The 25,966-nt window shown below is 38.2% G+C and overlaps 1 protein-coding gene across 1 annotated transcript; it reads left to right on the top strand.

The window, feature by feature from the left end:
* The first annotated feature begins 316 nt into the window (after positions 1 to 316).
* GALNT3 (polypeptide N-acetylgalactosaminyltransferase 3) lies at positions 317 to 25,966 on the top strand. Its single transcript, XM_064451505.1, has 11 exons — positions 317 to 3,572; positions 12,662 to 13,260; positions 14,603 to 14,775; positions 15,982 to 16,131; positions 16,386 to 16,620; positions 17,378 to 17,495; positions 17,876 to 18,076; positions 19,155 to 19,286; positions 20,178 to 20,279; positions 22,843 to 22,995; positions 23,499 to 25,966. Exons 2-11 carry the CDS (start codon positions 12,749 to 12,751, stop codon positions 23,619 to 23,621), a joined length of 1,899 nt encoding a protein of 632 aa, XP_064307575.1. The 5' UTR covers positions 317 to 3,572; positions 12,662 to 12,748; the 3' UTR covers positions 23,622 to 25,966.

Below are 25,966 nucleotides of genomic sequence, written 5' to 3'. Positions count from 1 at the left end.
AAGTGGCCTCTCCTTCCCTAGGGAACATTGACATTTATGCTATAGCCTTATCCCTTCACATAACTGTACCAGACACAGTACAGGCTCCCTGTTCTTTGCCTGCAAGTTGTGTAGTGCGGTAGAGCTCTGAGGAAGAAGATTTAGGATGTTGGGGAAAAAAACCAATGTTATGGGAATGGAAAGAGGAACATAGAAGGATCTGGAAAATACTGAGGCTGGGGGGAACTATGAGGGAACTGGGCTGTGGGGATCAGTAGGCTGAATTCTTAAACTATGATGGTTCGGGTTTTGTCACCCCCCCCACCCACACCCCCCCCACCCCACACCCCCCCGGCTAAAAGAATAAGTACATAGGCCTTATCAAGTCAGTTTCTACTAAAACAGCATTTCTTTGTACACAGCCCTATTCATACAGGATCAATGTGGTTTTGCTTCCTCAGTAACATTGGAATAACATTTAGCTGAAGTCTAGAGTAAAAAATAGGTGGGTTTATACCAATACATGCAAAATGCTTTCAAAAATTATAAAACTAATCTACGTTATCTACTTTGTTTTAATCATGAGCACAAGATGCACGTTACGTTCCCATAAGATGGGTACCAGATTAGGTCATGACAATGACAAGATACAGAAATTACTTGATAGAAACTGAACTGAGACTTTGAGCTTTTCATGGCTAACTTTTGGTGAAGAGCTTTATTTGTATAGCATGCAGGTAAAAGATTTCTGAATTCCCTATTAGGCATCTTGAGTATATCTCGCCACTAGTGTCTTTTTATGGATGAGGTCATTAGAAGAGTGCAAATGAGGCACATCTTTGGATTTCAGTATTTTAAAAAAAAAAAAGTGGCTATAAATATCCCTTTAGAGAAAAATTTGCTTTAGTAGAGGATTCCCAGAAGAAATAAATGGCCATTCCATTTCCCTTTTAGTTTATATAAGCCAATTTAAGTTTTTCTGTCCTTACTAAATCTTTTTTTACTTTCCCTGTAGAAGGAATGGCTTTGTTTTATTTCTCTCTACTCCAGCTAATTGAGTGTGTTAATTTTGGTTTTCCTTCTGCTTTTACTGATTCTTGTTTTTAAAAATGCATGTCCTGGTAGCTGCTTTTTTTTTTTTTTTTTTTTTTTTTTTTTAGTGCCTGTCTTAAGAAATGGTTTTGAATGGAAGAGACTCCTAGGATGGAGGGGAGTCAGTAATGCTAATTTCAAAGAGCTGCAGTCTTCAGTGTGGTGTTGCTTAGCAACCCATCTTCCAGTTTTGCCTTTGGTGAATAAAAGAGGAGAGTGAAGCTGCGGTTTCTATTGATTCATTCATTGAAACTAGAAATCTAAGCATCTTGTGACTATAGCAACGTAAGCCATAGGTGTCTCTTCCTCTCTTCTCTTGTCCCCCTTTCCCCTGCAGGTGCAGAATGCCTAGAGTATCTTCTTGAGGATATGCAAACATTTTTGGTAACAGTGTACTAAATACCTTTAATTCTCTACTGTTCTGGTTTTTGGGGTTTTTTTTTTTGATTTGTACCGATACTGGAAGGATGGTCTAGAAAGTCTCATTAGGTAAAATGATTAGTATGATTAGCTAAAATAACTAAACTAGCAAGACTCTTACAGAGAAACAGACTAGAAGTAATTTGCAGTTTTTTCCCATTTTCGGACTGGGTTTCACTATTGCAAGTCATTTCTCAAATGCGGCTACAGCAGTTTTCAGAAAGGCTCATAAATCAGGCAACTCTGGTTCAGTAACCTAGACCTTAATGTTAGCCATTAGATGAGTAGCTTTATAAACATAATAGTTTAAACAGTTTATAGTTAGAGAATTTCTTGAAAATTTTCTGAACTAATTATCTTTGAAAGTGGCACTGGAGACATTTCAGGGGTCTTTCGATAGCGGAGGTAGATTCTGGCTCTTTGGAAGTTCACCATAAAGAACTCATTAGTGTTCCCTATACAATTTATAAACAGGAAAAATTAGGAAAAGAAATTAAGGGAAAATTTCACTAGCAAGTACTTCTCCATCAGCTTGTGACTATGCTACTTTTAAAATAAGATCACTATTTGGTCAGTTTAGGCATCTTACAACTGTGATTTTGATTTCTGGCTTCAGTCACACTGTGGGTTTACCTCTTGCTTCATCTTTCAGTGAACTCAGAAAGTAACCTGCCTTAATGTTTAGAATCAGGCCATTACTGCAAAAATCACATGCTTTTATGTCTGCTAAAACTTGGTTTGGTAGTTATAGGACATGGTGCTTGCTAAAAGGAGTCGGTATGCCTGTTATTGCAGGCTTTATTCTAGAAAACAGCTTTTAAAATGTTCACACTAGAAATTTGGCTCCTGTGAATTTTGTGCTATGAGAAGTTGAATGTTGGCTATGCATGCTCAGGTGACTTAGTACTTGCTACAGTTCAGTCCTCAACTTTCAAAGGCATGAAGAAGGATTTTAACGTGCTAGAAACACCAGAACATGTTAATTGTGATTAATTCTGGTCTAAATCTTCACTAAGTGTCCATGGGGAAGATGAATTCCATCATAAAATACTGTATTAACATTTTTTTCACTGCTGTAGAATCAGCATTAATGACTGCCAACTCACCTCATATTTGCTGAGCAAATTTAGCTACCTCCTGTTTGACAAGCCGAAAGAAATCAACTCTGAAGGGCTGGGCTGAGAACTGTAATTGTGCTACTTTTATTTGAAAGAGGAAAGAAAAGGTGTCCCTATACTATATTAAGGGAAGTTAGAAGCAAACTTTGGGGGATTATTACTTTTTTTTCTCCCCAAAATGAAACCATGCTTTTTTATTAAAAAAAAAAAACAACAGTTATATCTATCCCTGTGGGAAACTTTGCCTTGTAAAGGAAGGGAACTCAGTGTGATATCTTTTCTCTCAAACTCTGATCTCACCTCTAAGGGATTTTGTGTTCTGTTTCCCAGCAACGTGAACCGGGGGTGGTTGGTCAACCCCATCCTATGCAACATAACGCATAGGTAATTGAAGAAAAAAAATCACAGTACCCTGCGGTGCTGCTTAAAATGCAGTCTGTAACTTGTATCTTAAAGCACGCATAGACGGCCGTGCCCCGCTGCGGTGCGCATTATGTAATTGTCTAAATATGACATTGTTCCCCGGGTGCAGAAGGCGCGGAGGGATGAGTGGGGCGTTCTGGCGCTCCTCCCGCGGCAGCCTGCGGGCGGTGCTGCCGCCGCGGACCCCTGTCCCCTCACGCCCCCGCCGCCGGGGGTCGTCCGTTGGTCCGTTTCTCCCTCCGTCCGTCCACCGGCCAGGGCTTGCTCCCCAGCGCGGGGCCCCGGGCGGCGCGCGCACCCTCACAGGCAGCCTTCCCCCCCCACCTCAGGGCCCCCGCAGCCCGCTGGCTGCAGCCTCCGCCTCGCGCACCTGGGCGCCAGGTGAGGGCGGGGCAGTGCGCAGGCGCAGGGCCGGCCGCCCGCGCGCACCTGGCGGCCGCTGAGCGGAAGCCGCGGCAGCCCGGCGGGGGGCGCCGGGCTCCCCCTGTGCCTGCGGCCGCTTGCGCGGGCAACGCCTTCCTCTTCCTCCCGCCGGACGAGGTGAGTGGGGGAGCCCCCCGCGGGGTGGGGTGGGGGGAGTCCCTGCTGGCTTTCGCAGCCCGCGCGCGGCGCCGCTCCTTCTGCCCCAGGGGCCGCGGCCGGCGGCGGGGGCAGCGCCCGGTGCCGCTTCTGCTCCGTTACCGCCAGCTCTCCGGGCGCGCCCGGCGCGGCGGTGGGAGCGCGACAGGCGGGAGGGAATCGCGACACGAGGGAGAGGTCCTGGGGCAGAGGTGGGGCTGGGGCCTGCCCGGAGGCTCCCTCCCTCAGCCGCCCCTTCACAGGCTAGCCCTCCCCCCCTCCCCCCCGCAGCCACACATAGCCACACACGTTCTCACACGCGCCACGCACGGTCCCCTCGAGACCGACCGACGCAGCCGGCCCCGGGGGCAGCCCAGCCCCGCTCCGGGCAGACGCCAAGCGGGGCGAGGAGCTCGGGCTGCCGAGAAGGGCGCTGCTGCCTGGCAGCTGGGCAAGCAGGGCTCCGGGAAGCGCCGGCGCCGGCCGGGTGCACTGTCCAAACCAAAGTATTGACCGAGGGAGGTGTCTCTTGCCGCACGCTGATCCCGCCCGAGTGTTTGTCCGCAGCGCCGCACTGATGTGATAACAGCAGGGTGATAGGCTCTTTGTGTACGTTGCCAGCTTCCTCTGGTATATTTCATCCTATATGACGTGCTTTTAAGTTACTAGATAGTCTCTTTTTTTTTCCGGCAGTTTGTTAGTCATACTTCTACAGAGCAGGCTAGGGTATATTTTCTTGGCTCTGGAAAACTGGAAAATGAACTGTAACATAGAGAACCTTAGTTTCATGGTGGTGCTGTTTTTTTGTTTTTAACTTCGTGTGAAATACGCTTTTATAAAGAGGTATTTATTAATGAATGTTTTTATTGGTTAAATATCTTGCTGGAAATACTAATCTTATGTATGCATCTCTGTAGTGTTTTACAGGTTAGTCTTCTGTTACAAAACAATATCTCTGTTAAAAAACTATAAAATGAATTGATCTATTTCAGCTTGACTAAAGCCAGTGCCGTGCTGCTGAGCCAAGTGCAGAGTTAAAGACTGAGATGGAACAGCCAACTTCTGGCTTTTGGTTTCTTTTTTTAACTAGGTTTACTCAGTGGCCTGGTCAGTTTGGCATCTGCTACTATCATCTCAAGGCTTCTCAATAACATAGCAAAGTAAAAAGTTAGTTACAGAGAGCCCAAATTACTGTTTTCGTTGCACTGCGGGAAGGAGCAGAAGACCAGTTTTCCTCTACCTCTGCTATTGCTACTACTGCTATTGCCATTTAACTTTGCCCCTTTTTTTGGGTGGGGTGATACCAGCGGTAGTCTGGATATCTCCAATTCTGTTAAAATAGGAACAAGATATAATTGCCCTCTCTGTGCCATTTCCCCAAAGTATGCACTTCTAGGTGAGAAACTGCGTTGCTTTAAGATCTCCATTTTTGCTTTGCATAAATTTGTTGCCTGGTCTGCCTGTTCCAAGAGCTCGTAGCTAGTGCACTGCTTCCCCTTTCTTTGGAATCAACGTAGTGAATCATGTTCGTCATATGAATTGCTGATCAGGTGCCTGCCAGTTTGTCTTCCTAATTTGCTCATTTCTGTGCTTATCTTCTAGAGGTTTGAAAGTGCCTCAAGTTTCTAGATCATGAAGTGCTAAATTTTGTCCACTTGTGTAAATCAAGATTTTATTTATTTGCTGTGTGTCTTGCTATTGTCTGATTTTTCCTAAGATTCACTGATATTGTGTACTATAGGAAATAGTTCTGCTTACAAACAGAGAAATCATGTTGCAAAACTCCTGACAGTGACCTAGTAATTAAGCTTTATAGTCAAATGACTAATTGTTATTAGGTAGGATTATTCAGCAGTGAAATGTAGCTAGAGAAGAACCAGTCAAGTGGGGAGAGGAGGAAAGCAAAGACACTTTTGGTAGATTCTGACAAGGATTAGTTTAGCAGTCACTGATCCAATAAACCTCAGTAAATCTCAAAAAAAAAAAAATCCGTGAAGAGACTTGCTTTGCTTTATAGTCATCATTTAAACAACTTAAAAGTTTAAGGCCAATTAGGGTGTAAACCTGTGATTTCAAGCCCTGCATTTAATACTCAGATGCTTTTGCTGTCTTAGAAACATTTCTACAATCAGGAAAAGGAAGCTACAGAGTTGAGTGAAATTTAAAATTAAGCTGCATGCAGTGCATGTTTGTAGTCCCAGGACTGTAAAATTAGGCCATAAATATTTTTTGTAGTATATGGTTACTGTGTACTTTAATATAGTATCTATTGTCACAAGGAACTATCTACCTCTGCTTATCATGTACAGTGCTTTGCTGTAGAAAAACAGTAGTAGTGCTCTTTTTGGAAGCACTTCCACTAGAATATGGTGGGACGTGTGATGTATTTATGTTTTAATCTCAAATAAGCCACTGAAGAAGATATTTACAAAATTGTATTCCAGCTAGGTGTTCTCGGCTGCTGCTGCTGCTCTGAATTTCTTCAGCCTATTGCGTTATCATCCACTTATAGCTTCTGATTTTTCTGTACTGGGGCAGACTGCGTCTGGTCTTTGCTAGAATAATCTATGCCCTTAGTGTTTCTAAAACTAAGACTCGGGAACTGAGTGGTTCAGTATTCCTTTTACAACTTTTTTTCAGGAGTAGAACCACATTTCCACTGGCTGAGCTTCAAAGAATGTACCCAGAGGAACAGTATCTGGGGTTTGTAAATCTCTGTTTCTTTTAGGTGTGTGCACCCTATCTAGGGGTGTATTCAGTCGCAATTCTTAGTTGAACAGATTGGCAAGTATCTTATGTTGTAAGTGTAGAGACAGAAACTGGCCAGCTGATTCTGTTTCTCCTTTTCACATGAAGACTTAATATTCAACCTCTGTACATTCCATTTTAAAATTTGTTCCTTTACTTAAGCCTAGTGCTAAAATTCTTGTAAACAGTAGCACAGTTTGGTAAACTTAAGCAACTGTTTTCATTTTCCCCAAGGTCTGAAGTGCTTTTGAATGGTCTTGATTGTGTGGAGAGCCTTCATATTCCATATTCAGCTAAACCTGTATGAAAAGTTCACTCCCAATTGGACATTTCTTAGTCTATCACAAGAGGTGGCAGTGCAAATAGGTGTTCTGGGATGTACTTCTAGGAAATGGAATTGGGTTTGTTCAGTGATTTGATTTCTGCTTCCCTCCGCCTCCTCACCCCCACCCCGCAGAGCAAACTCAATTTCCATGGTGGTAGAAGATTAGAATATCACTTGCGAAAATTATTAGTTCAGTAGCTAATGTTCTAGTAGCATCTGCATTGGTATTCATGCAAAGAAAACAGAATGCCCTGTCTAGAATTTTAGATTCAGAAATAGCAGTCGTGAAAGTAGCACTTCTTCTAGGTAAAGTATCCCAACTTATGTAATCGTGTATCTTTGGCAGACCTTTGCCAATTTGGTAGGAACAGTTGATCATGAGTGTCTGATCTTTTTTCCTAAACAATTTGTTCAGCGTTTCTGTTCACACACCCTCTTTCGGATTAAGGGAACATTAAGGTCTTGATGAAGGGATTGTTGTATACTTAGATAATAAGAAAAAATAGGCGAGCTTTTTAATGAGACTGTGATTCTGGAGTTACACAATAAATTAGATTAAGGGTGAAACAAAGTTGTGTAGTTAAATAGTTGTGATCAGAATCATTCTTAAGGTTTTTTTCCCTATTTTTGTCTTTTAAAGTTACTTTTTCTTAAGTATTTTTTTATTTAGTATTTAGGGTTTTGGTGTGGGGTTGTTTTTCTGGATGGGGTTTGTTTGGGTTTGGTGGGGGTTTTTTTTGTTTTTTTTTTTTATGTTCCATAACCAGCATTCTCATGAAACATTAAAGGGCTGTTTATAATTCTAATAAAAGAGAAGTTGATTTTAAAACAGTTTTATTTAAAAAACTGAGATCAAGTATATTGTTGATATTAATCCCAATAAATTTCTCCTGCTGGCATAGTCTGAAAGAATTTCTGTTCATTTGGCTTATCTTGACATTTTAATGTGTTTTTTTTTAAATTATTGTCTACAGTATTGTTCACACCAAGCTAATAAAAAGTCAGAGTTGTTGGCTACTGTAGTGAGGCTTGCTTGTAAGCCAGAGTTTTTGCAGACAGCCTGACATCAGAGTTAGTGGGTGGCATAATGTAACATAGACTGTGTATTGAATTCACACACAACCCATGTGATGTGGTTTGAAGCAGTATGGCAGCTGCTTTTTGGCACTTTTTAGAAGACTTTTGTAGTACATATTAGTTTTCTGGTTATTTTCTTCTAAAAAATATCCCTAAAATCCAACTTCTGGTGTTTAGGGCTAATTATTTCAAAGTGCTGTAAGAATCCAGACTACTATTAGTGAAAATAACACTAATGAATAGAAGATTAAACACTTTGCTAAAGAGTCACCTCAGGGAGTTTAATCATGCCACATATTTCTTCCACATATCCTGGAGGATGGAACAGTAGCTTGGTCTGTGCTTACTGACGTTGCTGTGCTATAAAAATGTGTGAGGCATTTGTGGGAAATAAAGATTGTATTTTTGACTACAAAATTATCCTGGTAAAAACCCTAAGGAAGATACAGCTTTCATGACAAAAGCTCTTAGGACAATGTGGTCTGTGTTCTGGAAACTGTTATGTTTGTATGACAAAGAGCTCTTCTCTTACTGTAAGCAGCGTCCCTCTAAAAGAGTTTGTCAATAAAACTCCACTCGGTATTTGGCTGTATCGGAGTTCGCTGTACGTTTGTGGCAAACGAGCCTGTGTTTGTCCACTTCTGTGGCAAATACTATCCCAGTAGCTTTCACTTGATCCTTTCTCTGAAAAACAAACATCCCTTGCACTTATTTCTGTGCACAGTATGCTGCCATGTGTGCTACTGGAGTGTACTAATGCACATTGAAAGGGTTAAGTTGTGTTGCACTGCTTGAACAGCCCACTTAACTCAGGTGAGTTGTCTTTTCATTTCTATGGACAGACACATTTCACCTGTGTGTTGAGGCAGCCTGCTGTGGTTAGACCTCAGGAGCCGCCTGCTGTGGTTAGACCTCAGGAGCCGAGTCAGGTGTATCCAATACTGGCAATAGGTTGTCAAAGTGTATGCAGATAAAAGTGAATATAGTTACACAGGAAACTAAATGCTGAATAAATTGCTGTATGTTCTTGGTTGCTCATTAGATCTGTTTATTATAGTCTTTAATGCCTTGTTTGTCTGAAGACAGATGTATACAAAACACAGGTAGTACAAGAAGTATTCTGGATGGATTTTAGATTCTGGTTATTTTGACTTACAGATATCTTGACTATTGTGTTGTATTGATCATGAGTATTCTAAGGACTTGTACATGCTCAATTTGTGCAGGAAATAATCCCCAATAAAAATAACAATAATGTAGTTTAAGTTTTTGTTAAAATGTACATATGTAGTTCTGATGTTTTGTGAAGAATAGGTTAGTGTGTCAGCATCAAAGCCAGCTGCAGCAAAAGTCTGAAGTATGCGCTAAAAATCTGTGGAAGAAATCTTTTGTATTTTTTAGTCCGTTTCTCCTTTTTGTTGCTGGAGACAATGAAGCCGAAGTTAATGTAGTAAACATAAAACTATTTAAAAAATTATGACATAATGAGCTTAGCGTAAGTAAACATTGCTGCATTAATTGAAATGCTGAAGATGGACAATGGAAATCTGACAACTGCGACTTCAACTCTTAACTAAATTAACAATTAATTTCTCTGGTACTCAGGCAGATAACAGATATGTAGCCATACCATGTAATTTTTCTGCCTTTTCTGAGTAGTCCCATGCCAGCTCATTAACACAAAAAGAGACAGTTGTAAATATTTGACTCAAATACTGGTTAAGTTCTCAAATTTAAGCATTATTTCAGTGTAAAAGAGTTAATGTTGCTATATAGAATTAACTTCAACCTCCATTTTCATGACATATCTTATACCATCGTGTTCACTAATGCTTAATCTTTCTCTTGTCATGGACAAATTTAAGTCTCTTTGCCAAGAAGAAGAGACCTAGAGGAATTTTGAGAACATTGTCGCTTGTTTAGTGATATAAAAGAAATTTGAGGGCAACAGTGTTTGGAAAGAAATCAACCAGCTAACCAGTGCTAATGCCCCCCTCCCCAGGTGTTTGCCTGATTGACTATGCCTAATGACTGCTGGTGAGATACAGAAGTTGCCAGACCTCTCTCATAATATTAAGTACCTCAAATTTAAAAAAAGGTGTTTTCTTTTTTCTATTTGAGGAAGATATATTGCTTATTGATTCCTAAGCTTTAAGGCTCGCTAATACTTGTGCTTATGCATGGTGCACTGAGAAACAGTAATGTGATTTTCTTTTTTATGGTGTTACAAAAACGTTCCTGGTTAACAGGTTGCAGAGGCTGTAGGCTCAGGCAGAGCCCCTGCAGATTTAGCAATGGTAGTTTACAGTCATCTTGTGGGGTGCTGATCTGTATATATGCTCAGTGTTTTACATTGTGTATTGCATTTACATGGCAAAGTTGGGAGGCAGGGGTGACTGCAGGGGTGGCCCCCCATGCTGGACACAGCTGGTTCCAGTCAGCTCTAAAACAGACCCACTGCTGGCCAAAGCTGAGCCACCTGGTGTAGCAGGTTGTGTGTCTGTGGTAACACATTTAAGAAAGGGTAAAAAATGCTGCGCAGAAGCTGTGAAGAGAGAGGAGTGAGAAAAATATGGGAGAAACAACACTGCAGACACCAAGGTCAGTGAAGGAGGAAGGGAGGAGTTGTTCCAGACACTGGATCAGATATTCCCCTGCAGCCCATGAAGAAGACTATGGTGAAAAAGGTATTTCTCTGCTGCCCATGGAGGACCATGGCAAAGCAGGTATCCACATTGCAGTCTGTGCAGGACCCCATGGCTGAGCAGGTGGATATGCCCTGAAGGAAGCTTCAGCCCATGGAGAGCCCAAGCAGGAGCAAAGTCTTGGCAGGAACTGTGCCCCGTGGATGACGCACGCTGGAGCAGTTTTTGCTGAAGTACTGTACCTCATGGAGAGAACCCATGTTGGAGCAGGGGAAAAGTGTGAAGAGGAAGGAGCGGCAGAGATTGTTCCAAGTTGACCAGAAACCCTCGTACTCCATCCCCTCTACACCACTTGGGAGAAAGGAGGTAGAAGAGTTGGGAATGAATGAGTGAAGATGAGCGTGGGGAGGTGGTTTTAGTTTTGGCTTTGTTTCTCACCATCCTACTCTGTTTTTAATTGGCAGTAAATTAAATTCATCATCCTTGAGTCTGTTTGCTCCTTGACAGTAATTGGTAAGTGATCACACTGTCCTTATCTTGACCCATGTGCTTTTCCATCTTATTTTCTCCCTGCTGTCATGCTGAGGAGGGGGAGTGAGAGAGTGGCTGGTTGGTGTCTGGCAGCCAGCCAAAATCAACCCATCAGACATTGTGAGAAAACAAGGCATTTTTTAATCTGACAGTTTGGTAAATTGGTTGCAACCCTTTCACCAGGAAAGAAAATTTTTATTCTCAGTCTTGCAGTGTGTAAGTATCAGTATTGTAGTACAAATTTTTCAGCACTAAAGAAAAATGGGACAATAATGTGTGAGCGAGAAGTTTTTTTTTTTTTAATGGATTTTCTTGGAATTTTTTTTGAGCCTTGTGGAGCACATTTTTGGTACCTTTTAGTACCTATATGGCAATGCTGTAATGAGCTTCTCTTCTGCATTCTTATAACAATAGTTCTATGGTAAAACTACTGTGGTTTGAATGTATAAGTTTATTAAAACAAGCTGACATAAGCTTTGACATAAACTATGATGTTAAGTCCAGGTGTTTAACTTATCCTGCAAATTCTTGAAGGAAACCAGCTGAAGTTGTCTTCTGTTTTCTATAAGTTATATCTCTTCCTGAGTATATATTACTCCAATTAAGAAATGGAAAATCTATTTGTATTTCAAAGGAAGAAATAGAAAACTAGGGGTTTTTTTGCAATTCTGTGGTCAGTAGTTAGCAAGTGGGAATTAACTGTGGCTTTTAACTAGATGTCGCTTATTTCTTTTCTCAGTTCACATACATGCAACTCCCACAAAAATAAAGCTGTGTTTTGAATTCAGGCTGGTTGCTATTTTCCCACTTCTTGTAAACTGCCAATTTTTCAGAGATAATTTAATTCAAATAATTTGGATTCTTGTAGTCCTCAAATGTTTTTCATAGTTCCCCATCTTTGAAAGCAGCTGAATAATTGCTTGTTTGTGAAAAAAATTGTCTGTGAAAAAAAGTGGCAGGGTTCCTGAAAGAGGAAAGCTCTTTGACATGTTCTCTTGATGAGTTGCAGCAGCACATGCCAGAAAATGCAGTACAAGTGAATGAAAAAATATACAGAATGATTGTGATGATGTGAATGACGTGATGATGTGGATGCAGATGATCCTCAGGATAAATTAACCCACTCCAAATTACTTGCTTTAAACCTGCATTGAGCATGTATGCTAGATAACTAAATCTAAACATTTCCCACTTTGAAGTCTGATTACTTAAATCTAATCTTGAAATTGATATTTTTTTTAAATATCGGAAATTTCCAAATTGTTGAAATAAGTTGAGTGAGAAGTCCTTCTTGTCTTTATAGCTCACTTTTTATGTAGATCTTTTTCATGCAACCTGAACTTACCATATTGATTTAATCAGTTTTCCTTCTTATCTCATCATTGAACTAAAATTCCCTGCTCCTAGAAGACTTAAAACAATACCTTCCTCCAATTTTAGACAACTTAATTTTTAAGATTTAGAAGAAAATTAATGTGAAGTAGTGGCATCGTGTAGAAATAGTATTTTATTCTTAGTGATAAGCCTGCTTTCTTGTTCTTCTATTTGAAGCGTATTTAAAAAAAAAAACAGGGAAGGTGCATCTTGGGTATGTTATAGTTAGGTTTGACCTATCTTTAAGTGATGGACACATAATGTTTGACAGTTGGGAATTGTGAGTTAATTCCTGCCTATTAATTTCTTGTGGTTTTACATTGTTGAATATACTAGATGTATAAATTCATACTTTTTGTTTTAATTTACAGGTGTTATAATTTCAAGAAATGCTGTGACCTATTTGAAGATCATCATCCACAGAAACTTTTGTCTTGTGATAATTTTTTTAAACTAGAATGGCTTTGAAAAAAACACCTAAACTATTTAAGAAATTATTTTTTCACTGGAAACTTTGGAAATTTAGCATTATTGTGTTTGTGTTTCTGGTATTTTTATTTTTATTGCAAAGAGAAGTGGGTGTTCAAGACTTCAAAGATGAAGCAGGGATTAAGCCAGTTGTTGGAAAGAAAAGCCATGTATTAGGTTTCATGTTAAATGCTATGAATAATATCAAAGGGGCAAAGCCAAAAATGCAGATAAAAGCACCCGTTAGGCAAACTAAGATTCCTGGAGAGAGACACTGTTTGCCAGGACACTATACTGCAGTGGAACTAAAACCTTTTCTCGATCGACCCCTTCAAGATCCTAATGCTCCTGGAGCTTCTGGTAAAGCATTTAAAACTATCAACTTAAATTCAGAAGAACAGAAAGAAAAACAGCATGGAGAAGAAAAACACTGTTTTAATGCATTTGCAAGTGATAGGATTTCTTTACACCGAGATCTTGGACCAGACACCCGACCTCCTGAGTATGTTGAAATGTGCATGTTCTGATAGTTGAAAAACTTGTCAGAAATGCAGATTGCAAAGTGATTTGAGTTCAGCATTAGGTGATAAGAGTTTAGGAAGGTCTCCTAGCTATACATAATGATTGGCTGTACATAAAGATGCACAGTGCCAAACCCAAGAATGTTTAAAAAGGCTCACTTCTTTCATGGTTTTGAATTCAAAGTAACTATCTTTAAATAAGGTTTTCTGCTTTTGCCTTTAAGCTACAATTTCTGAGTGACTTTCTGGAAGCCTGCTGAGTTTTGCTTAGGTTTAAACTTTTTCCCAATGTAAACACCATCTCCACCCACCTTTTTTCTTTTTTTAAAGTATTCAGTATTAATAAAACCACCAGCGTAATTCAATAAATTAGGAATTGTAAACTTTTGAATAAGGCAAAGAACATCTCAGCAATCTTGTAGTATTGAAAAATTTTATTAATGAAGACTGTAGGACTTGGGTAGAGTAGGATTTTGTTATGAGCAGTCTGTCAGTGTCAGATTATATGTTCTTAGCTTTCTGTGTCAGAAGTGACTGACCTTACGAGCTCCTGCTGGTAGTATGAATGTCACGTTACACATGGTGTAGCTCACAATAACCTTTGCTAGAGTGTAACTGGTGAGTTTTCACCTGTGTATTTTGTGAGGCAGTGCCTGTGATAATTACCTTGGGGAGTCTTCCAGACTCTAAAGACAGGCAATAAATAGAAAGTGTGCAGCTGATGAATACAGAAGTGTTGTCATCTTGATTTGCATTGGATTTAAAGTTATGTTCAGAATACATCAGTCTTGAAAAACTGTGACCTTAAAATTGTTTCCCTTGAATTGGATATGTTGCCTAATATGGTATTTCTACAAAATCTTGAAGTTCTGAATTAGATCTGTTGTATTTTTACTCTGCAAAATTTGCATTCTTCTACTAAATATTCTTTTGTATTTTGGGGTTTCAACAGTAATGATGACTTAAAGTCTGGTTTTGCAGCTCAGTATCTGCTGGTCTCAATAGAATAACATACTTTTTTCCCCGAAGATGACCTGGGTGCTATGTGAAACATACTCAAATGTTTGTGAGAGAAGCGGAACTGAGTCAGTTGTTCAACTGGAGTTCTTATTCATCATCTTTTTTTAAAAAATACTTTGTACAGCTTCTCCAGTTGGAGCACCTGCCTTTGCATGCCAAAACTGGGATTGAAAGTGGAGAAAATGAAATACTTAATGTCCATATTTATAAGGCTTTGTACTAGAAAGAGAGGGGTTTCTTTTAAGGGTTTGAGTCAAAACTTTTTGTCCATTTTTGTAACATTTGACACTCTTTAATCTGTAGATGTATTGAACAAAGGTTTAAACGCTGCCCGCCATTGCCAACCACAAGTATTATAATAGTTTTTCATAATGAAGCATGGTCCACTCTGCTCAGGACTGTTCACAGCGTGATGTATACATCTCCTGCCATACTGCTAAAGGAGATTATTTTGGTGGATGATGCCAGTGTAGATGGTAAGAAGTCTTTCTATTTTCCCTCTTTTTTTTTAATAATTTCAGATGTTAGGATTGCAGATAAATTGGTTAAAGGGGATATCTCTTTACCACTATTAACATGTATAATAGTATTCTAAGTGGGTATGTTCCTTTCTTCTATATAATAGTTCTTGCCCGTCTTTTTTTCATAAGGTAGTCACATATGAAATTCCTGTCCTCTAAAAGGTTTTTAAACCCCGTTTCTGCTTATTCCAATTCTAGTGCTGCTTAAACGGCATAACTGGTTGCATGACAAGTAGCTCTAATTTGTGCTTCAAACCAATTACAGTTCATAGAACAAAGTATCCAAGGATAAATCGGCCAATGTTTGTAGCAATTTGCATTTTATCATAGTGATTGTCTTCATGGAAACTAATTTCATTAATATGAAGGACAATGTCTTTCCTAGAAAGTAAAATTATTTATTGGGAAAATAATCTTCAGTACTCAAGCTGACTGCCAAAAAAAATTGAATTTGTCTTGATTGTGATCACAAATGCAAGTTCAAAAAACTTTATATGCTTAACTTGAGATGAACGTGTCTATACATACATGCTTATATTAATGTATTTACACTTTCTGCAAGTCTGAATTTAGTATACTAACACACTTAGATGTGAAGTATGTTCAGTAATACAGTTTAGTGCTAAGGATGGGCAGAAGAAAGATGATGGTGTGGGATGTTTAATGAGAGATGTGGGTTAGTTTCTCAAATTTTGCACATTTAAAGACTTTTTTGTATAGCTTCTGTTGCTGTTGTAAATATTGTAGCCTTTGTTAACTGCGTGTAAAATGTGCCATCGTTAAGGAAAAAATTTGCATGTTCTGCAGATAACTTGAGTAAGTAGGTATGTGATCAGTTTACTCTGAAAATGGATTTTGAATTGGTATTCAAACTGTTAATACTGCAGAAGAGATGAACTAGCACATGTCCTTTCTCTTTCTGAATTTTTTTTAGTGTTCCATCCCCTGTTCTCTGCTGGTCACCTCTTCCTCTGCCCCCACCCCCAACAAAACTCAGTCCCAGAAAATAATGTTCAACAATCAGGAATTGTTTACTGCTTTGATATTGAGGTCATTCCTGGGATTAGTGTAAATTGTTTATCCTCTTTGTTTAGTAATGTAAAATTTTAGGCAGTGGCATGTATATACCCTGAATATCCTAAAACTGATTTATCTTTCTAGAATACTTGCATGATAAACTAGATGAATACGTGAAACAATTTCAAATAGTTAAAGTAGTCCGTCAAAAGGAAAGAAAAGGTCTAATCACTGCACGGTTGTTGGGAGCTTCAGTAGCAACAGGAGAGACCCTTACCTTTCTGGATGCTCATTGTAAGTGTAACCTGTAACTATGCCAGGTCTGGTTTATAACACTTATCTTTGATTTAACATTGTGTATTTTTTATGAATTATGAACATTAGCAATGTATTATCTTTCCTATTGCTATTTTCTGTTATTGAAAGTATATTTAGCAGTGTATCAAAAAGCAGCACATGTTGGCTTGCTATGGGCATGTTAAAATATTCCCTGTGTACTACTTTATAGCCAAGTAAAAATTCAGTGCTTGTTCCCATTTTCTCCATAGGTGAATGCTTTTATGGCTGGTTAGAGCCATTATTGGCAAGAATAGCTGAGAACCCTGTTGCTGTTGTAAGCCCTGATATTGCTTCCATAGATCTCAATACTTTTGAATTCAGTAAACCATCTCCTTATGGGCATAACCACAACAGAGGCAATTTTGATTGGAGTTTGTCATTTGGATGGGAGTCTCTTCCTAAACATGAAAATAAAAGAAGAAAAGATGAAACCTATCCAATTAGGTAAACAATTTGAATAATATTTTAAATCCTTCGGGTTTTGGGGTTTTTGTTATGAACAGAGGTTTGTAAATGAACTACTTTTTTTCAGATGAGTATCAGAAGTCTTAGGATCTTGGGTGGTTTTTGTAATACTTTCTTTAAGAACCACATTGTTGTTTTTTAAACCTGTAAAAACATAGTCGTCTTAAGACAGTCATTGCTCTGCATTACCTTTTTTTTTCCTACATACACTAGAAACATAATAAGCAATTTCTACATTTTTTTCATCAGCAAGGAGAGGGTAGAGGGCGATTATAAACAGTTCTTTTCAGAGACAGTACCACAGATTCTGGCTCCTCATTCATTCATCAGTCTTGAAAGGGTCACAACAAAAGTTCAGAGCACCAAAATACTAGACTGTTACTGTGGTGCATTTGATGATAATGCTACGTGCTTTGGCAGCAGACAGGTTACTTGTCTGGAGCCAGGAGTAACTTTGCTTGATACATACAGGGAAAATATGCTATTTCTCCTGATGCTGTCTTTTATACCAGTGGTCATTAGTCTAAACCGGTTGTTAATAACTGACAAAGGAGACTTGATGTGAGCAGATTTAATTGCTTGAAGTATCTGTGCCAGGAAAATGTATCAATGTAGTGAAACGCTGACAAATGCATGGAAGCCTCCTAGAACAGTTATACCATGTCTTTACATCTATATTTAAAAAAAAACTATCTATTTGAATTGTGTCTTCCTCAGTAAATTTCTCTTTTTGCAGAACACCTACTTTTGCTGGAGGTCTCTTTTCAATATCAAAAGATTACTTCGAACACATTGGAAGCTATGATGAAGAAATGGAAATATGGGGAGGTGAAAATATAGAAATGTCTTTCAGAGTAAGTTTAGCTACTTAATTAGCAGTGATCTCAATACTTACAGGGTACAGGGTTTTTGAGGACAAATTAGTATTAGATCTTGACTACTTTGCTGAATAGGCCAACTAGGACATGGAAAATTAATTACTAATGACCTAGGAAATAAAATACAAGCGTGCTAATTGAACTAATTTTTTTTTTTTAAAATGCTTTTAGGGTTGATAGCTGAAATGTACATTTCCATAGTCTACCTGATTAGGAAATTCACTTGTGATATGCCTGATATATGCACTCTTACTAGTGGTTTGGGTTTTTTTCTGGTGAACAGTAACATTGCTGAATTTTTTTCCACCCCCTTAATTCTAATTGAAGTGCACTTACGCAAAAAATGTTATTATTAGGTATGGCAATGTGGTGGACAGTTGGAGATCATGCCTTGCTCTGTTGTTGGCCATGTCTTTCGCAGCAAGAGTCCTCACACTTTCCCAAAAGGTACTCAAGTGATCACGCGTAATCAAGTCCGCCTTGCAGAAGTCTGGATGGATGAATATAAAGAAATTTTTTACCGAAGAAACACTGAGGCAGCAAAAATTGTGAAACAAGTAGGTGGTGGTGGTGGTATTAGAAATCACACTTGCTGCGTTGAAAGTTTTGGTGAGCAAAAGTTATTTATTGACAAAGTATGTAAGGATTCTAGTTACTTAAATGAAAAGACTGAGTTCAGTTTGCTTAATGTTTTGGCCCCAATAAACATGAAAATCTTATATGTTTGGGCAGTGATAGTGTTGTTTTGTGTGGTGGCTTTTTTTGATTGGTAGGTTTTTTTCATACATTCTCTAAAATCCTGGGTTGTTTGCATTGAACAGCTACTGGAACTGCCAGAAGAGCATGAGTGTAAAGCTACTGAGCACAGAAAATGCAAACTAACTTGGAGTGAGAAACACAATGTCTCATTAGTCTCAAGTTGCTTAGTATTTTTACTTTAAAAGTAGCTTTTGTTGTTCGTTAGCTGCAGAATAAAGCTTATTCAATGATAGATATCCATCCTGTCTCTATCTGCTTAAAAACTTCAGTTAAATTCAGGGGGTTTGGGTGTTGGTTTATTTCTGTAAGTTTTCTGGAACTTTGGTCCTTCCCCAGCTGGAATCTAGAGTTTTCTTTGAGAAGTTGTTATTTCTCAGTTTTTATGATAAAATTTTGTGATTATTATATGACTAGTAGCATTAGATTTCCTAAGCACGTTTAGCAGCTAGACGACTGACTTTTGTCTGGGAGATTCTGCATTGTACAGGTTATTATGCTAATTATTTAATTAATCCAATTCATTACTTCAGCTCACTCTCTTTAGTGAGATCTGTTAGCTTTATAGCTGTCATCAGTATGGTCTTGTTTGTACTTTCCCATTTCATGGCACTGTGTTAAAACCCTCTTGGGACTAAGGATGCTTCTGGTCTTTCCATGTTGCAATGTATTTTTCTTGCATGTCCTTTGAAATGCTGCAGGCAGGATGTCAGTAGTGTTATGATCCTGAAAAACAAACAGCAGTAACGGTAGTAGTATGGTATTAAAAAAACCCAACTTGTTTAATGCCACAATATAGAGTATCATAGATTTATGTGTACAAAATTGATATTAGTAACATTAGTATATTTCTCTTCCTTACTTCCTTTCCTCTAACAGAAGACATTTGGGGACATCTCAAAGAGACTTGATTTAAGGCAGCGCCTGCAGTGTAAAAATTTTACCTGGTATCTCCATAATGTTTATCCAGAAGCATATGTGCCAGACCTGAATCCTTTGTTTTCTGGATATGTAAGTTTATTTTCTATAGTCTTCCATAATCCAGGAAATTTGCTAATCTTTTGTGCTGCCTTAGCCATAGCATTTACATTTCAGCTATCATTAATTGCTCTAGGGTTTTCTGTCACTACTTTGGACAAAGAATCTCTTCTGCAAACCTTGCTATTTGAATATTTTATAGCTTTGTCGATGGTGATGTGAAATTTAAGCAAAGCTTCTTAATAACTAACAGTTGCCTTGCTTAATGGGGTTTTGCAACTTGCTAAGATAAGCAACGTTCTGCCCATCCCTAACAGTGAAAATGACACAAAAGTACTAAGCCAGTACTGAGAGATTTCCTGAATTATCAAGGTAAATTTAGCTTTATATAGTAAGAAGTCTGAGAGAATTTTTAGTTCTGTTAATGAGGAAAACTGGACAGCTGTTTGCTTCTCAGAATTAGGTTTATGATGAGGAAATGTGTGTCTATAGTTATACATAAATTTTTTTAATGACCATTGCATTTCCTCTGCTGAATAATTTCTTAGTCATTGCATTGCTAAACCAGCTAAATATTAAACAACTAATAATTCTTAGCTTGAGGTGAATGTGAATGTTTATCACTTCCCATTCCTCAATTTTTTGAATATTTTGTATATCTGTTCAAATTATAATTTGAATAACAGTAACCTTGTGTAGCAGTAGCCTAATAATTCATGGTGTGTGGCTGTAGCCAACCATAATGTAGTTACTAGGCTTTTGGTTAGAAAAGATTAACTCAGAGAGACCAGGACTTTTAGATTTGAGCGTAGCAGAAAGTAAAAATAAACCAACAGCCATCATTGTTGTTAAGTTTAATATTTTGGCACCCCCACTAAGCTTTTTTTTTCTTCCCCCCCCCGCCCGATAACACCCTTTCTTTAGTTAAAAAACATAGGTAACCAAATGTGTCTGGATGTTGGTGAAAATAACCACGGCGGCAAACCACTGATTATGTATTCTTGTCATGGACTTGGAGGAAATCAGGTAAAATATTTGATACCTGATTTTTATGATGTGTTCAGCTGTAACTTTACCATATTAAAGCTTTTCATTTATTTTAGAGAAATGGACTAATTTTTAATTGCAATTTTTCTCTCTTCTTTTTTTTTATTTAAGAATTAATTCCTCTGTATATTGCTCAAGGAAAATTTCATACTGCTCTTCACGTTGTGTCCCATTTCTAACATTTTCTGTTCAGCATACAGATTCAGGTTTTTAACACAATTGCACTGCTTCACTTATCTCTCCTTTCTGTGCAAAACCTTTTCATCCTACCCTTACTACTTTCTTGTAAGTGTTGTCTTAATTCTTCCTTTCCTTATGCTTCCTCCTGTTGCTTCTTTCTCTGCCACCAGGACTCGCACTGTCAAGGAAGATGTTGGTGGGAATCCGGCCAACGGGAGACCACGTGGCCAGGCCCGAGCCACCTTCTCTATCATGCTTGCAGCCTCATAGTGTGAGGTCAAAGTGGTCTATCCTGTACTGGCTAATGCAAGTGAATGATATGACTGAATTTGTCCAAGAGCTCTCTCTGATGCATAGCTTTTAGAGGCAGCAATGGTGCTCTGTTTCTTCTACAGTATGACTTGCAATAATGTCAGATAGTGAATTCTTCAGACAGTACAGTAATACTAATAAAAGTAACATATCCTTTCCTGCCCAGAAAAGAACACTTCTCTGTTGCCTTAAAGAGTTATTTGAGGAATAAAGTTTAATAACTGTAGATCCTTGATAACTAAAGGTCAACAAAGATTTAAAAGTTTTTGCCAGAACATACTTGTAATTATTATTTTTTTTTTAAATAAAATCCTCACTTTTAAAAGCCATCCATTGATGGCACTCTGAAAACTCAGACACATGATCCTAGCTAGCTGATGCTTTCCTAATGAAATTTTGTGGGGGGTGGAACACTGTCCAGATTAACAACTACTCTGTTACATTAGCTTCTTACAGTACTGAATTTTTTTTATTCAATTGTAGATTAATACTATATTAGCCTTTTCGCATTGTCACAGTCATTAACCTGGTAACACTATACCAAGACATTATATGCTTCTGTTTTCATGTCTCTCTAAATTTTCTTGGACTGTACTAAAACTATGCTTTCAAGCGTGTTTTTTGGTTTTCCTCGTGCCATAAAATATCCCTTTAAATGCCAGCCTTCAGAGACTTGAATACAGGTTCTGCTGGTAATGCTCACAAGATGTGCGTATTTTCTTATTTAACCCTTCTCACTATAATACTCTATTTTCAGTTGTATTGTGTTCTTTACCAGACATCAGCAGTGTAGGGTGAAATTTTCCATGCTACCTGTTGTCTTTGTCCCTATATTTGAGGTAGGAGCAGGGAGTGAAAGAGAGAACCTAGTTTTCAGAATTATACATCAGTTGTTTGTCATTCTCCCTTCATAGAATATTCTGGGCTGGGAACGTGTCATGTCAATAGTATCTCAATATCCAAAATTAATGAAGTTTTAACCCTAGCTTTCAAGTTGTATTTTCAGGGTTCACAGATTTTGGAGTTCAAAAGATAAATCAGAACAGATTAAGTCAGATTAACAGTTTTAAAGTAAATTACTACGTCTGAGAGCTAAGTGACTAAGCAGGTCCTATCAGTACTCCTATCAGTATCTGTTGGGCACAGGGACTTAAGAGTGAGATGCCTGTTTGTCCCTCAGTGCTATTCCCATTGATGCCAAGGCAGTGAGGAGGTGGAAGCTGACCAATTGGACAGATAGTTGAAAGTGACAGGGAGCTAACTGAGCCTGGTCTTAATAGTCAAAGGAAAGATACAGTGAAGTAGGCTGACATATGGAGCCAAGAAACAGTGGTAATGGGAGGTAATGATAGGAACTCTGCTGTTTAACAAGGGAGAAAAGGAAGAGACCAGGATGATAGGGTGGGACAAGAGGTATAAAAGGACAGCTGTGACTGTTAGAATGAAAACCCTGTGAAGACTTGAATTATAGCCTAGGATTCCTGAGCCTTAAGAGTACTCTGCTGTTAGGAAATAATGGTAAAATTCACTTAGAAAATACATGCTTGTATTACTTTCCTAATGGCTATCATCATCTTATTAGCATTTATTGTTTAGATCAAGCAGCAAAAGCTGATGTATGGCAATCAGGATTGTTCGTGTGACAATATTTTTTCTTGCTTGCTTTAAGAACAAACAAAATCCAGCAACAAAAATTGAATAAAAATTTTTAAAGTTAAGAAATGCCAAAACTTAAGTTATCCATGCAACCATCTCTTCAGTTTGTTTCCTTGAATTATTAATGATTCCTGGAGGAGCAAACAGTGAGATCTTGAATCATGATGGATATGCACCAAATGTCATTTGCAGTTTATACATTTAAATACGTCTAAATATATTCTATTGCTTTAATATTAAAAAAATGCTTTTAGTTTTGTAAACCCTCTTAAAGTGTGTGTGCTAAAAATCAGAAAAATTACAGTCTCAGATTGTTGGATAACAAAAGGCTTAATATAGTTTAATACTTTTGTTTGTATTCATTTACTGAAATTTTAAAAAATTATTTAAATAGTACTTTGAATATTCTGCACACCATGAAATTCGACATAACATTCAGAAGGAGCTTTGTCTGCATGCTTCTAAAGGACCTGTGCAGCTTCGCGAATGTAACTACAAAGGCCAGAAAACCTTTGCCGTTGGAGAAGAGCAATGGCTGCATCAAAAGGTATTTAGATTGTGCAAGTGAATTGGCATCTTATCAGTCATCTTTTATATGAGTTAACTTTTGATTTCCAATAAAAGAGAAAACTCCAATGAAACATAACTCTGAAGCCAAAAAGGAGTAAGTTTATTTCAGGGAGGAAAGTGTAGATAACTTCAGCTTTTCAGATACCAGATCAAAACTTGATGATGTCACTATTTTAAATGTAAAGTAGAAATGTCACTTACAAAAACAGTTGATATCCTTTAGCACATGTGTCTGGGCATCCACCTGGAAGTCAGTCTAAATGGTTTGTGTCTTTTAAAATATTTTCTAAAAACTGTCCTAAAAAATCAAGTTGACAGTTGCGTACTGCTCATATTGGTTTGCTAGCCCTTCCTCTGCACTACCTGTATGTCCCCACTCTTTTTAACAACAATGAACTTGGGAAAAACTTGGGAAATAACATGCTCATTGTTTGTTCACTTCCTTTTTTTTTTTCTTCTTCCCTCCTTTACCCGCTTTAGGATGAAACTCTGTACAATGCAGCACTACATATGTGCCTTACTGGAAATGGAGAACATCCGAGTTTGGCATCTTGTAATCCATCAGACCCCTTCCAGAAGTGGATCTTTGGCCAGAACAATTAAGATTTTATATTTATAGGCCAGGAGCATTTTATTAAAAGAAAAGATCCATTCTAAATTATGATCATTTATGTATACTGCATTTTTAAGTGATGCATACTTTAAATGCAAAATGTTTAAACAGTTTCTTTTCCCTCTTATTTAAGTTGAATATATAAATATAAAATGTGTCATCAGAGATTCCCTAGGAGTCTATTATACCAAAGATGGTTGAGGCCTCAATTAAGAAAAATGTTTACAATGTTTCTGTGGTAAGACGTTATATGTTGACCGCTGATTCATGGATTCTATAGTCCCCCTTCACCTTGGGGACCATATGTATATTGTTTTTCCACAAATTGTAAGTACTTCTGAAGACGACTAGTTTTCTCTGTAGAGTTTCAAGAAATCATTGTATACTCTCTGAAAACCAAGATGCTTTATATGTATATTTTTATGCTCAATTGGTTGACTACTTTTTTTGGTTTTAATCATTTCATTTACTCAGTGAACTTTTCTCAGTATTTTTTAAGTTCCTTCACTTGAAAAATTAAATATATGTTCTTCTGGTTAAAGCCAAATAGGCTACCACACTATGCTCAGCTTTTAGCATGTCAATTCTTCTTTTGTAGAAGAAAAAAAATAATTCTCACTGAAATATGTATGTGTGATTATTTTCATGGAAAATCTGCTTATTCTGATATTAGTCTCTTTTTAGCTAAAACTTTATAGGTTTTTTATATTTCATGAACTTTAAAATTTATGACAAAGTTGTAATAGATTTTTGAGCTGCTGAACATTAGCACATTTTTTCAGAATTTTGTTCATTATTGCTTTTAAATTACATGTTATCTACTAAACCCACCTTTTTTCCTGTCTTTTAGAGATTTACACAATGCTTACCAAACAGGTTTCTAATACTATCTGTACATAATCTCCTGTGCAAACACTTGCCCGTTGGTTTGGGTTTTTTTCTTGTTGTTGCTGTTTCCCCTTTTACAAAGGACTGACCTCAATTTTGTCTGTCCAAATGAGACCTTCCTTACTATTCTGCTAGCTCTTTTAATGAAATATTGTATTCTTGTAAACATCCACAAGTATATTTCAATAGATCGTGTAGAACTATGACTTCATAAATAGTCTTCCTTTGATTAAGTATTTAAAAATACATGTCATAGAATAGTTTGGGTTGGAAGGGACCTTTAGAGGTCATCTAGTCCAATCCCCCTGCAGTGAGCAGGGACATCTTCAACTAGATCAGGTTGCTCAGGACCCTGTCCAACCTGACCTTGAATGTTTCCAGGGATAGGACATCTACCAACTCTCTGGGCAACCTGTTCCAGTGTTTCACCACCCTCATCATGTAAAATTTCTTCCTTATATCTAGTCTAAATCTGCCATCTTTTAGTTTAAAACCATTACCGCTTGCCCTATCACAGCAGGCCCTATGAAAAATTCTGTCCCCATCTTTCTTTATGTACTTCAAGTACTGCAAGGCTGCAATAAGGTCTCCCCCACAGCCTTCTCTTCTCCAGGCTGAACAACCCCAACTCTTTCAGCCTGTCTTCTTACGGGAGGTGTTCAAACCCTTGGATCATTTTTGTGGCCCTCCTCTGGACCTACTCCAATGATTCCATATATCCTTCCTGTGCTGAGGACCCCAGAGCTGGATGCCGTACTCCAGGTGGGGTCTGACCAGAGTAGAGTAGAGGGGCAGAATCACTTCCCTTGACCTGCTGGCCATGCTTCTTTTTTTGTAGCCAAGCATACTGTTGGCTTTTTCTCCGGTTATTTTACTGGGTGTACAGTTGTTAACACCCTCCAGTTAGTCTTCCATCGCAATCACCAATCATGCCCATTTTCTGACTTGTGGTTATTTCAGGCCTTCTTTAGTGAGGGTAGCTCTTCTGCACAAGAAATACCCTCTTCAGGATCAGAGATTTACACTTACTTGAAGATGTCTACTTCAGGGTATGAATATGAGATAAATGATCCCACCCTTAAAGCATCAAAGGTCACATTAAATTGCACTTTAATAAGGTAAACTATTTCATAATAAAATTTTATATTCTGATTTTGACAAGACTTAATTGGTTTATGAAAATTATGGGGGTTTAAAAATAACTGTGTTATGGGAGGAAAATGGCCATGAAAATAAAATAATAAACTTCTAGGAAGGGAAGGAAGCAGCAGACTAAAGACAAGGAAAATACTTAGTGTTGTCTGAAAGTGCCAGTATTGTTATTAAGTAGGGGTGGAAAACATCAAAGGTAAAAAGGTACTTAGACTTTGCAGGTTGTGAAAAGAATTGTGTTGAACGTCTATTTAAATGGAAGAAAATATGCATTTTCTAGATTTCTAGATGCTGC

The sequence above is a fragment of the Phalacrocorax carbo genome, chromosome 5 (genome assembly GCF_963921805.1).
Source record: "Phalacrocorax carbo chromosome 5, bPhaCar2.1, whole genome shotgun sequence".
Classification (NCBI taxonomy): Eukaryota; Metazoa; Chordata; class Aves; order Suliformes; family Phalacrocoracidae; genus Phalacrocorax; species Phalacrocorax carbo.
Note: the sequence above shows the minus strand (reverse complement) of the source record. Positions and strands in the feature narration are given on the sequence as shown.

Coding starts and splice junctions, on each gene's coding strand:
- GALNT3 (XM_064451505.1), top strand. CDS start 12,749: ATGGCTTTGAAAAAAACACCTAAACTATTTAAGAAATTATTTTTTCAC. Junction 17,496..17,875: donor ATATAGAAATGTCTTTCAGA/GTAAGTTTAGCT, acceptor TGTTATTATTAG/GTATGGCAATGTGGTGGACA. Junction 18,077..19,154: donor CAGCAAAAATTGTGAAACAA/GTAGGTGGTGGT, acceptor TTCCTCTAACAG/AAGACATTTGGGGACATCTC.